Source organism: Pimephales promelas, chromosome 6, assembly GCF_988280905.1.
Source record: "Pimephales promelas chromosome 6, fPimPro1.hap1.1, whole genome shotgun sequence".
NCBI classification, from domain to species: domain Eukaryota; kingdom Metazoa; phylum Chordata; class Actinopteri; order Cypriniformes; family Leuciscidae; genus Pimephales; species Pimephales promelas.
This window is the reverse complement of record NC_142774.1, coordinates 37417089-37429604: the sequence shown is the minus strand read 5'-3', so window position 1 is coordinate 37429604 and position 12516 is coordinate 37417089. Positions and strand designations below refer to the sequence as shown.

At 36.2% G+C, this 12516-nt stretch overlaps 1 protein-coding gene across 3 annotated transcripts in view; it reads left to right on the top strand.

The window, feature by feature from the left end:
* The window catches only part of erbb4a (erb-b2 receptor tyrosine kinase 4a), a 170568-nt gene that overhangs the window by 129336 nt on the left and 28716 nt on the right, over window positions 1-12516 (top strand). For 2 of the 3 annotated variants that reach the window (XM_089132536.1, XM_089132537.1), the window contains exons 12-19: window positions 269-468; window positions 2765-2897; window positions 4571-4664; window positions 5370-5524; window positions 6695-6739; window positions 6950-7082; window positions 10835-10960; window positions 11065-11163. In XM_089132536.1, the coding sequence (XP_088988662.1) occupies window positions 269-468; window positions 2765-2897; window positions 4571-4664; window positions 5370-5524; window positions 6695-6739; window positions 6950-7082; window positions 10835-10960; window positions 11065-11163 (985 nt within the window). The remainder of the gene's footprint in view (window positions 1-268; window positions 469-2764; window positions 2898-4570; window positions 4665-5369; window positions 5525-6694; window positions 6740-6949; window positions 7083-10834; window positions 10961-11064; window positions 11164-12516) is intronic. The other variant, XM_039648382.2, reaches the window with a different exon arrangement.

Here is a 12516-nt window from a genome sequence, read left to right as displayed (position 1 = left end):
TGTACTTTTCCTGTTCATTTTTGGGCTGAATCTTTTCACAGATTTGCTCATACTCTAAATGTCTTTTAGTAATATATTCAGAAGTGTCCTCATTAACTACTTCTAAGAATCCCCTTGTTTCACATCAGATCCAAGTGAAAACGGTTCACTCCCTCTGGATGTGGCACTCAGTTCCTGTAGCACAGTTGTCATTTATCAGAGACGTCTTCAATTATATCCCGCATTAATGTGAAGAAGAGTGAAGCAGCTGTCTGTGTCTTCTTCTCAGTGGTATTTCTCTGCTGCTCCTGAAGCAGCGCTGGATCTCTTCACTGCAGTTCCAGTCTTTGAGAGAGATCAGCGCCGGTAACGTCTACATGACCAACAACAGCCAGCTCTGCTTCTACAATACAGTGAACTGGACCGGTCTGTTCCGCACCAGCACCCAGAGAGCTCTGATCAAGAACAACAGGGACACCAGAGAGTGTAGTGAGTGTCTCATCTACACCTCCATCTGTTCAGTAACTGATTTAAATAAGATGTTTGAAGCAGAAATAACAATCTTGGCATGCAATAGTGATGCATTTGTTTGAAATGCTTCCATTTCCAGCGAATCTCAAAAACAGACTTTAATTAGACTGAAAATTGAGGATCGGATTCTATGATTTAGTTGCTAAAATACAACCGATTTAATTGCGTCTTATGATGTCTTATTGAATTTTGTAATTGATATAAAGTAAAAAGAGAATACACTTGCAGTTCTGTTCAAGCAGTGAGGAAATATTATATTTGTTAATATTATGCAGTGTTAATATTTTCTTTCCCTGTCCACTTGTGATTTTAGCCAAGTGTTTTTGCTCCAAAAAGATTCAAGTTAGATACTTGATTATTAAGATTTAAGCGAAAAACGTATTTTATACACACACTAGCATTTATCCCACATTTATTCTCAGGCCAAGCTGCTGGATATTGAGTTAACATATGTTATGTGAGCGAACATATGCAAATGATTTAGATGTGAGACTCCTATCCAATACATCATAGTTAATATAATTAATATACACTATTTAAAAGTTTGGAGTCAGAAAGATTTTATTCAGCAAGGATGCATTATATTAATCAAAAAGGACAGTATAAGATCTTGATAAAGTTCCAAAAAGATTTCTGTTTTAAATAAATGTTTTTGTAACATTTTATATTCATCAAAGAATATATCAAATATATCATGGTTTCCCCAAAAAAAAGCAGTGAAACTGTTTTCTGTTTTCAAAAATATATATTCATACAAAAACATTTAGTTTCATTCTTGCTCTTAACTAACTGTTAACTATGACTTTTGCCTCAATAAACGCCTAATTATTGCTTATTAATAATTAGTAAGGTAGTTGTTAAGTTTAGGTATTGGGTAGCTTAAAGGTTGTAGAATATGATCATGCATAATGAGGCATTAATATGTTTTTAAAGTACTAATAAATAACCAATATCCTAGTAATATGCATGCTAATAAGCGATAGCAAATAGTGAGAATTGGACCCTAAACTTTTGTTTTAAATTGTAATAATATTTCAGAATATAGCTGTTTTTATTGTATTTAAAATCAAATAAATGCAGTCTTGGAAGGGACTTCTCAAAACTTTTAATCTCACTATTGTAACCCCCAAAATAGCTTTTTTTAATCTTACAAACCCATGGATGTTCAATAAATGACAACTCTTTACACAGTCTATCATTGAAAAAAGCCTAAAACTGGAAATAGGCTATTGAAGTAAGATGTTACTTGTGCAAGAAAGGGCTAATGAAGATGAGCCATTTCCAGTGCCCACCGCCAAGCTGGATATAATTAGTGTGCTAATAAGTTTGTAGCGTGAGGGGATCAATGGCTCTGTTAGCCGGCTCATTCATTAGCCTCTTTTCCACACCATCGATCAAAGTGAGCTAATCTACACAACTGACCAACAGCTTAGACCTACACACACACACATACAATGTGTTTATCCATGAAGGACAATTTTTTTTACCAGTCCAATTGTGGAGCAAGGATAACTGTCTTATGTGGCTGGTGAATTTGAAACATATTTAACCACTTAAAGATCATCAACATCAATCCCCAGGTAACACATTAAAGGGATACTTCACCTCTAGAGAGATGAATGTGTATTTAAAATGGGTCATTTTTGTAGAAGAAATGGGAAATTATTTATGAATTTGGAGCTTTGTGGACTGAGAAAAGCCAGAAAATGTATTTTTGGCTGAATGGATGAAAGACAACAACTCCCAGAATGCACTTGCTTTCCACGCCTACCGATAACAGAGCGCACTAGTTAAACAACAAGTCTAGGCTACTGAGTCTCCGTGATGAGTCTGGCCCAAAAATGTGTTTCGATATCTCCCAAAATGTCCGGGATTCGTCTTTTGCTTTCTACAGTCGCCATTCATCATGTTTACTGCATGTGGCGCGAGGACGGTGGCGTGATTCCGATGAGTGACACCTGTGAGACACACCTGTGAGGGAATTTTCTTAGCAATGTTAAAACGCACATCAACCGATCACTTGTTTAGCGTCAGATTCACCATTGGAATGAATTCAGTTAGATTGAAACTAAAGGTGTTGAAATTGAGAAAACTTAAATGGTCTGTTTCAGTACCTTCAATTGCATTTTAATTTAATTAAGATTATTGCACATTTTATTATTAATATTATATATATGGATCGAAATATCCAAGTTCCAAATGAATAATGTAGTTGCAGTGTTTTCTTCCTTAATGTGTGTGTGTGTTTTTTCAGCTAAAGAGCAGATGGTTTGTGATCCGTTGTGTTCGGAGTCAGGTTGCTGGGGTCCTGGCCCAGAACAGTGTCTCTCATGCAAATACTTCAGCCGAGGAAGGACATGTGTCAAGTCCTGTAACTTATATTATGGGTGAGTATGTGCGCAAACAAATCATTTATGGTGTCACTTTGCTTATGTACACAGCTTTTCTTTTTAAAACTTCTGTCTTCTTGCTCTTCTGTTTCTTAAACCACTTTAGATTGAAGTTGCCTTAATATATATGTGTGTTTTCAAATGCAGATTTTTTTTTCAGATGGGCTGCTGGCTCCAAAGATATATCTCCAGTATGACTATCATGATCAGACCATCAAGATCAAGGGATCAAAAATGCTTTTAATGCTATTTATAAATCAAAGGAATAGACAGACTCTCATGCTTTTCTGGCAGGCTGGAAAAAAAATACATAGAGACATGGAAACAGGCTTTGAAAAGAACAGGCAAAATGTCCAATGCTTAGATTTTGTTTTTGTTTCATTCAAGATTTTTTTTTTTTTTTCCTAGAGCTATTCTTGAATTCTTAAGAGACCACTGCAAAATTAGCAATTTCTCTGGTTTCTATTTTGTAGGCATTTGTTTGAACATTTTTGTTTTATTCTGATAAACTACCGACAAAATTTCTTCCAAAGTTCAAATAGAAATATTGTCATTTAGAGCATGTATTTGCATAAAATGACTACTGATCAAGATAAACAAACAAAAAAGATGCCATTTTCAGACCTCGAGTAATGCAAAGAAAACATTTAATTTATGTATTGACCCCAAGCCACGTATAGTGCCATCCTGGATCAAAACTTGCTTCCTTCGTCCCTAGCAGTGTTCCCCAACTCGAAGGATTGTTTTGCTCTAGGTGCTCAGCCCAAACTCCAGGCCTGTCACTTGAACCCCATTGAAAACCTCTGGAACGATCAAGAGGAAGGACACAAAGTTCACAATCTGTCAAACAAAGCCGACCTGCTTGATTTATTCATTTTTTTTTTTTTTGCCTCCCAACAGCAATATGACTCATCTGACGTTAAAACATTAGCATCATGTTGTTAAAAGAATTATTACAAACTTGTTTTCTTTGCATGAAGGTCTGAAAACACGCCGTTGTTTTTTGTTATTTTCTGCAAATAAATGCTCTAAATGTTCATGTTTTTACTTGGAATTTGGAAGAAATGTTGTCTACTTTAAAGAATAAAAACTTCCGAAACAAAATTAGGCCTTTAAAATCGCAAAATAGGGGCAATTTAAGTTTTCAGCACTTCATGATTTCACAGATTGAGGGTAAAATTATCTAACCCTACAAGTGTATTTTAGTGTGCGCTTATATTTTAAATTTACAGTATTTTTACAGTATTGTATACATTTATTTTGAAGAGAAATCAATACAAACCACATCCATTGGCTGGATGATGTTTAGTGTGGGATAAAAACTTACAGTTTTAGACTTTGAGCACTCATGTACTGGAGGTTTGATTTGTTCACATCTTAGATGCCTCTTTCAGGTCTTAATCGACAAGATTTCTTTGTTCTTTTCTAATACTCTCAACTGAACTATCACCAACAGAAACAGATGAAAGTAGCATTGACAGCTCCTTAAGCTGTTTCCACTTTCATTGATTTGTATGGCTTTACTTGATTGTCTGTTAAGTTAATTGACCTAGATTTGGACATAATCACACTAGCCGCTGGTTGCTATGTAAAAAAAGTACACGACACATTGTAAATAAATTCTGTATCCAATGCACGGCTCAGCACACATTGTTGTTTGTCTGTTCAAGGGACGTTCGAGAGTATGCCAATGGCTCGGTTTGTGTTGAGTGTGACAGCCAGTGTGAAAAAGCCGGAGAGAAAAGTCTGACCTGCCATGGCCCGGTAAGAGTCTAAAAGCCATGTGGGAACCTTTTTTGCAGATTCAGACTGCATATAAAATAATTAGGGACCAGAAAGTCCTTTAGAGGCCAATTCACAATGTATCGACCAGCCCATTCTCATCCCAAGACGTCATCTAACTGACCATACATCAACATCCAACGTTTTAGGGTACCCTTTAACGTTAGTTAGATGACGCTATCTAATCCTAACCCTACCCCAGACCTAAACCTACCCGCGTAATCTAACTGACGCTAAAGGTAAAGCTTCAGTTTGATGACGCCCTAGGATAGCGCCATCTAACTGACGTTAAAAGGTGCCCTAAATCGTAGGATGTTGACGTATGGTCAAAAGCGTCTTGGGATGAGAATGTGTTGTACCGACAGATGCCGAAAAACACAGAAAGTCACCAGCTTACAGCACGTCACTTCTTTAGTGAGTTCAATCGGTGAAAACAAGCTCCAACACACACCACACTGATCCGACAAAGTGTCTGTTGGCTGCATCTTTCGATGCGGTGTCAGTTGGCCTTGGAACTTCATAAGATGTCCTTTTTGTGGTTGAATGTGTTAGAAAGAGTATGAAGAGACAAAATGATACATCCTTGAAGTTATATTACACATCTCTGCTTGTTTGTTTAAATTAAATTTCCTTTCCATCTTTTAAACAGTGCTTCAGTCTCTACCTTTCTCTTTTCTCCCATTGCAGGGTCCAGATCACTGCGTGAAATGCTTGCATCTGAAAGACGGGCCCAACTGTGTGGAGAAATGCCCTGATGGTCTGCAGGGAGCAAACAGCTTCATCTTCAAATATGCTGAGACCAACAACGAGTGCCATCCCTGCCATCCCAACTGCACCCAGGGGTAAGACTGTTTGCACTTGAATCTATTTGTATGCTTCTTTCCTTCCTTTAACTGCATCAAGCTCAATATGCCCAGAGCACGAACCTAATTGCCCATGTGGGTAAAGCTGTCGTGCTTACCACATTCAGTCTTGGACACATTGGCCTGGGGGATTTGAGAGCAGAGAGAACAGGTTCCTGACTCCACAGATCAGTGGTCTGCAACTGGTTTTGCTGCAGGACCCAGATTCTATATTGGACATCAAGTGTCCACCTAACACTGCGCCAACATTTTTCAATAGACTTTGACAATAAACATTAAACATTGAGTTTTAGTTTGTAATAGTCCATTTAAAAGTAACACTGACTAGTGCGGCATGTTTGCCTTATAATGCCTGGTTCAGTTTACACGTTTTTAGCCCGATTTTGGCACGATCCGTTTGACGTAGGGTGTCGTGGGAATTCGTAAACGACAACGGATTCGATCGTATCATCTCGTAGTGTGTCATAGTGGGCGACAACTTACGTTGCGTCTGCGATGCTTCACGACAAAAAGTCTAGCATATTTAATTTCATGTTTAATTATAATGTCATTCTTTCTTCAGTCGAAAAGAAATTAAGGTTTTTGATGAAAACATTCCAGGATTTTTCTCCATATAATGGATTTGGAACCAAACGGTTCAAGGTCCAAATGAGAGTTTCAGTGCAAACTTCAAACTGAAAGGGCTTTAAATGATTCCAGACGACGAATAAGGGTCTTATCAAGCGAAACAATCGCTCATTTAAAAAGAAATAACAAAGTTTAAGTTTTATAAGCTCAAATGCTCGCCCTGCTCTGTTCTGTGATGCGCGTTCGTGACTCTCCTGTTCGAACTCGTTTATCAAAATGAACAAATCTTTTTTTGTGTCATTTGGTTCATTCAACGAACGAAATGAACGAATTGACTCCGAAATAAAGTCAAACCCAATTTTTCTAAAAATAAAGTCAAACCCAAATTTTCTAAAAATAAAGTCAAACCCAAATTTCCATAATAGAAATTACCATAAGTCAAACCCAAATTATGGAAATTTGGGTTTGACTTATGGTCATTTCTATTACCATAACTGTAATGTACCTGGTCTTTGTGAGTTTAATATAACAATATAACTCAAATACGTTGATTACATCTCAATATGATTGTCTGTGTTGCAGTTGTACTGGACCCCGAGTGCAAGATTGTGTTGGCATGTTGGACAGGTAAGGGACACAAATCCAACTTTGGTCAAGGTTAATTTGCAAAAAAATAGTAAAAAAAAATATTATATGAATGTGTTATATTTGATCACATAAAGGATAGTATTTATAAAACAAAAAAAAATAATGACCTAATAGAATATAATACATTAAAATATAATACAATACAAAAACAAAAATCATAAAACAACTTATTTTCTTGTGGTCTTCCAGGACTCCTCTGATTGCGGCTGGGTTAATAGGGGCTCTCTTCGTGATGGTCATCATAGCTCTCGGTGTGGCCGTTTACATCCGCAGAAAGAGCATTAAGAAAAAGAGAGCTTTACGTCGTTTCCTGGAGACTGAGGTGAGAGATGGGCATGAGTAAGCACTCACTAATACTGGAACATTCCATACATTATGCATCATATCTTGTGTCCCTTCTGTCTGTCACCTTGCATCAGTTTCCTCCCCTGTCCACAGCTTTTTCATTTCTTTTTCTTTTTGTTTCTTGGACCTTGCATGCTTAAAAAATCCCCAGCATACAGCACATAAAGTATTCAGCGGAGGGCCTTCCTTAAATGTGTGGCAGGTTTGTTGGGTTAATGCATAGCCCTGTTGCCCTGAATGACTGTGCAGCCTATTAAAAAACATGGCCTGTCTATGCTGGTTTGGATAATTTGCAGGTGGAGCAACAGTGTTATAGACAGCTGTCAGCTTGAGAAGATGCCCTGTATCCAAAAGCTGACAGAGACACTCACGCACTAGAATCCTGAAATCCGTTTTAGCAAACCTGAGACCTCTGTTCAAGTAGAAAGTGATGTGTTTCTGCCAAGAAAAGGAAAAGCAAAGGTCTAGACCACCCAAATGTTTGCCGATTACGATGTTTTGAAAGCGTAGCTAAATTTTCAGATCAATTTCACACTTGAGAATTAACAAAAGTAGCATAAAAAATCATGGGGAGAGGCAATCTTTTGAATGCCTCTCCCCATATATTTCTATTGTATGTGGTTTTTAATGCAGAGAAAATTTCAAATTCTGTTGATAGTTATATTGAACCCGTAACACTCATTTACTTAAGCAGAAAGGAAAGCTCTATATTATTATTCTACCCAGACACTGTCCTTTAACAGTGAATGACAAATGCTATTTCAGCACCACATATCTGGACAGCTCCCTCAAATGCTCAGTATAAATGCTGTATTTCAGCACCACATATATGGACAGCTCCACACTGTGTGTGTTCAGTCGACTCATCCATAAAACCAGCCAAAAGTGACAGCCTTCTGTTTTGTGCTGTGATTGGTCACTTAAATGACCTGTTAGTCCTCAATATAATCGATAACCAAATTTACATGTTTATAGATTGTTAAAATGTCACTATAAAAATGCCTTTTTCATTAGGTAAGATCGAAAGTTCTGAGTGGGCTGTTTTGTATAGGGTGTGATGAGAGATACAATCTTTCTTCTCATAAATATGAACATAAATAAGCCCCAGGTTTAAGAGACACGTTTTAAGACTAGTCCCAGACTACAATGCATGTTTGAGCTGTTAGCTACTTGAAAAAAAAAAAAAAAACATTTGCGCAAAGCAAGCCAATACACTTTTCCATGTTGATAAGAGCATTAAGGTGAGAAAAAATAATGGGACAACAAGAAATCAAGAGACATTTAGAATAGATTAAAATGTGCGATTAATTGCGAGTCAACTATGACATTAATGCGATTAATCTCGATTAAATATTTTAATCGTTTGACAGCACTACTTCTAAGTGAACTAATGTCCTGTCCGTGAAACCAACCCGATCTCACGCCAATTCGTACGAATTTTACAAAGTGGCTAATTCGTAAACAATTCGTACGACATCACTCTTACAAATTAATACAATTTTTGCTAAATCCTACATATTTAGCAAAAATTAAATTTTAGACAGCACTACTAATCTACATTTAGAATAGATTAAAATGTGCGATTAATCGCGAGTCAACTATGACATTAATGCGATTAATCGCGATTAAATATTTTAATCGTTTGACAGCACTACTTCTAAGTGAACTAATGTCCTGTCCGTGAAACCAACCCGATCTCACGCCAATTTGTACGAATTTTACAAAGTGGCTAATTCGTAAACAATTCGTACGACATCACTCTTACAAATTAATACAATTTTTGCTAAATCCTACATATTTATCAAAAATTTAATTTTAGACAGCACTACTAATCTACATTTAGAATAGATAAAAATGTGCGATTAATCGCGAGTCAGCTATGACATTAATGCAATTAATCGCGATTAAATATTTTAATCGTTTGACAGCACTACTTCTAAGTGAACTAATGTCCTGTCCGTGAAACCAACCCGATCTCACGCCAATTTGTACGAATTTTACAAAGTGGCTAATTCGTAAACAATTTGTACGACATCACTCTTACAAATTAATAAATTTTTTGCTAAATCGTACATATTTAGCAAAAATTTAATTTTAGACAGCACTAGTAATCTACATTTAGAATAGATTAAAATGTGCGATTAATCGCGAGTCAACTATGACATTAATGCGATTAATCGCGATTAAATATTTTAATCGTTTGACAGCACTACTTCTAAGTGAACTAATGTCCTGTCCGTGAAACCAACCCGATCTCACGCCAATTTGTACGAATTTTACAAAGTGGCTAATTCGTAAACAATTTGTACGACATCACTCTTACAAATTAATACATTTTTTGCTAAATCGTACATATTTAGCAAAAATTTAATTTTAGACAGCACTAGTAATCTACATTTAGAATAGATTAAAATGTGCGATTAATCGCGAGTCAACTATGACATTAATGCGATTAATCGCGATTAAATATTTTAATCGTTTGACAGCACTACTTCTAAGTGAACTAATGTCCTGTCCGTGAAACCAACCCAATCTCACACCATTTCGTACGAATTTTACAAAGTGGCTAATTCGTAAACAATTCGTACGACATTACTCTTACAAATTAATACAATTTTTGCTAAATCGTACATATTTTACTAGTTGACCAATTCGTACGAATGACCTACCCCTGACCCCGCCCCTAAATCTACCCATCACGTGGGTTTAGACAAATCGTACGAATTCATACTAGTGAGGTCAAACGAATTGCCACTTTTTAATCACTTCTACGAATTCGTACGAGTTGGTCGTGCGATAGCGTTGGTGAAACTGCTATCAGTGGTTTAATTCCTTAATTCAGTTGTTGTTACTAAGTTGTTAATTTATTAATTTATTTTGGTGCACTTATTACAGAGACAATTCCCCTGTAGAAACCTGAAATGAATAGTTCCCCCTAAATATTATTCAACTTATGTCATTCTAACCTATAAATATTTCTTTATTCTGTGTAACACAGATGTTTAGCAGAATGTACACAGTATACTTCTGCATAACTTGTATGTTGTATTATATCATATTAATTACATTATTTATTTTAAGTTATATCTGCGTTATATCCGTTGGAAAAGTTCTCCATTTTGGATCCACAAAAGAAAACATATTCAAATGGAATATGAAGATTAAAGATCAACCAACAATTTAAAATGTGCCAGTTGACTGGAGACACAATGATCGTACCTCATGGATCATCATTTATGGGGGTTTAACCTGTTATCTTGGTTGTCAGTTAAATCGAACACCTCTCATCACACTACTGTTTACTTTAAAAATAATTTACATTTCCTAACAGTCACATTATCTGAAGAACACTGGCTCTTTTTTCCCTACAGGTCTACAATCTGTTTATTGTTGAGGACAAGCAACTAAACGAGTCCAAGACTGACACACACACACACACACACACACACTGAAAATGCCACTTTGTATTTTGCAATTATGTCTTGATTCATCCTTCTCAACCTTTCCTTCTTCCCTACCCCTCTCATCTTCACAAGCTCCCTTTGCAACTGTTTACTCTCCAAATATCCAGTAACATCTTTTATTTCCCCCTCCTGAGGCCCAATAAATACTGCATAAACACATTTAGTCCCAAAAATGGTTAAATGCAACTTCCAAGAGCTTGTTTTGGAGCTCTGTGTTTTTGTGCATTCAAACGTTGTGACTGATCGAAGACTTGCGTTGTTTAAGCAGTTGGTGGAGCCTTTGACGCCCAGTGGTACAGCTCCAAACCAGGCTCAGCTGCGGATACTGAAGGAAACTGAGCTCAAGAGGGTCAAGATTCTGGGAGCTGGTGCCTTTGGCATGGTCTATAAGGTAGCACCTCTAAGTTTTGTGTGCATTGGGGTGTCTACCTATCAGCATTCGTGATTTTATATGATTTGAGGTGTTATTGACGATCCTGATGTCTTCTTTTAAAGGGAATCTGGGTTCCAGAAGGGGAAACAGTCAAGATTCCAGTGGCTATAAAGATACTCAATGAAAGCACAGGACCTAAAGCCAATGTGGAGTTTATGGATGTGAGTTTTAATCTTAATAATACCACTAGAATTGCTTTTTCAGTCAATTTAGCTAGTAATGCTGTGACTAAATAAAATGTACTTTCTTAATACACATCCCTGGTCTTAATTTTGCATAATTTGGTCCATGTTATTCCAAAAAAGAAAAACAAACAAACACGTTAACCCTTGTTAAATTTGATCAAAATATTATACATTTATATTCATTCACCTCTGAAATAGGTCTTTGGCTGACTATTGCATGATGTTAACCAATACCCCAAAACACCACCAATAAAAAGATTAGGATCAGTAAGATATTTTAAAAATATATATTTTTAAAGATACATTTAAATTAATCAAAACTGACAGTAAAGATATGTATAATGTCTCCAAAGATTTATTTAAAAAAAAATGCTATTCTAATAATTACAGAAGTTATTAAAGCAGTTTGAATAATAAATGTTATGGCAATAATAATAAATACATTATTGAGCTGGCTTACACTCTAAAAACCCCCAAATTTTGCAATTTTGGGTGAAATATGGACAAACTCATTGTCAAACATTGGGTTAAAAAATGTAATTTAACAATGTAACCCAATGGCTGGGTTTGTCCATATTTGACCCAAAATTGGGTTAAAACAACCCAGCATTTTTTTTAGTGTGTACATTCAGATCTTTTTTAAATATTTTGTTGTAATATACTTAAAGGCATCTTATTACAGACATAACTTGAGTTGTAAACGTAATTTATCTCGACTTTAAATATAGTAAAGTAGTATTGGAAATAGGAAGGGATGATCATTTCAACAACAGTGATCAGTCATATATCAGTTCAGAGAAATGTCAAGTTTTAAAAAGCCATCAAAACGTGTCCTCGCGATTGCCTGGGAATCCCTTTGTCTGTGTGTTCTGTTATCTGTGCACATACATAAGCAGGCAAGATGCAGAGCTACTCATCCATGTCTCCGTTGTAACATAAAACTGTATATACTTTTGAAACATATGGCTGATTGAGTAAGACAGGCCAGCCGTCACTAATGGAGGTCATCTTTGCTGTAGGAGGCAAGAGTAGAATGGCATTTGCAGAGAGACTTGTTATGCTTTATATGCACCTTTTTCCTACACCCCATGATGTTTTATGCAAATTATGGGAGTATCTTCCGTTAAACCTTCAGTGAAGGGTTCGCTCTATGAACCCAACAATAAGCAATGCACAATGAAATGGCATTATTCTACTCACCCTTCAACCATCAAACATTAAAAGGAAATTTAAAAGTGTAAAAGCAAATTACTAGAATAGACCACGGATAACCCCAAAAGCTTGGTTATTTACAGACATCTTAAAAATCACTGAATTGATAAATGTCCG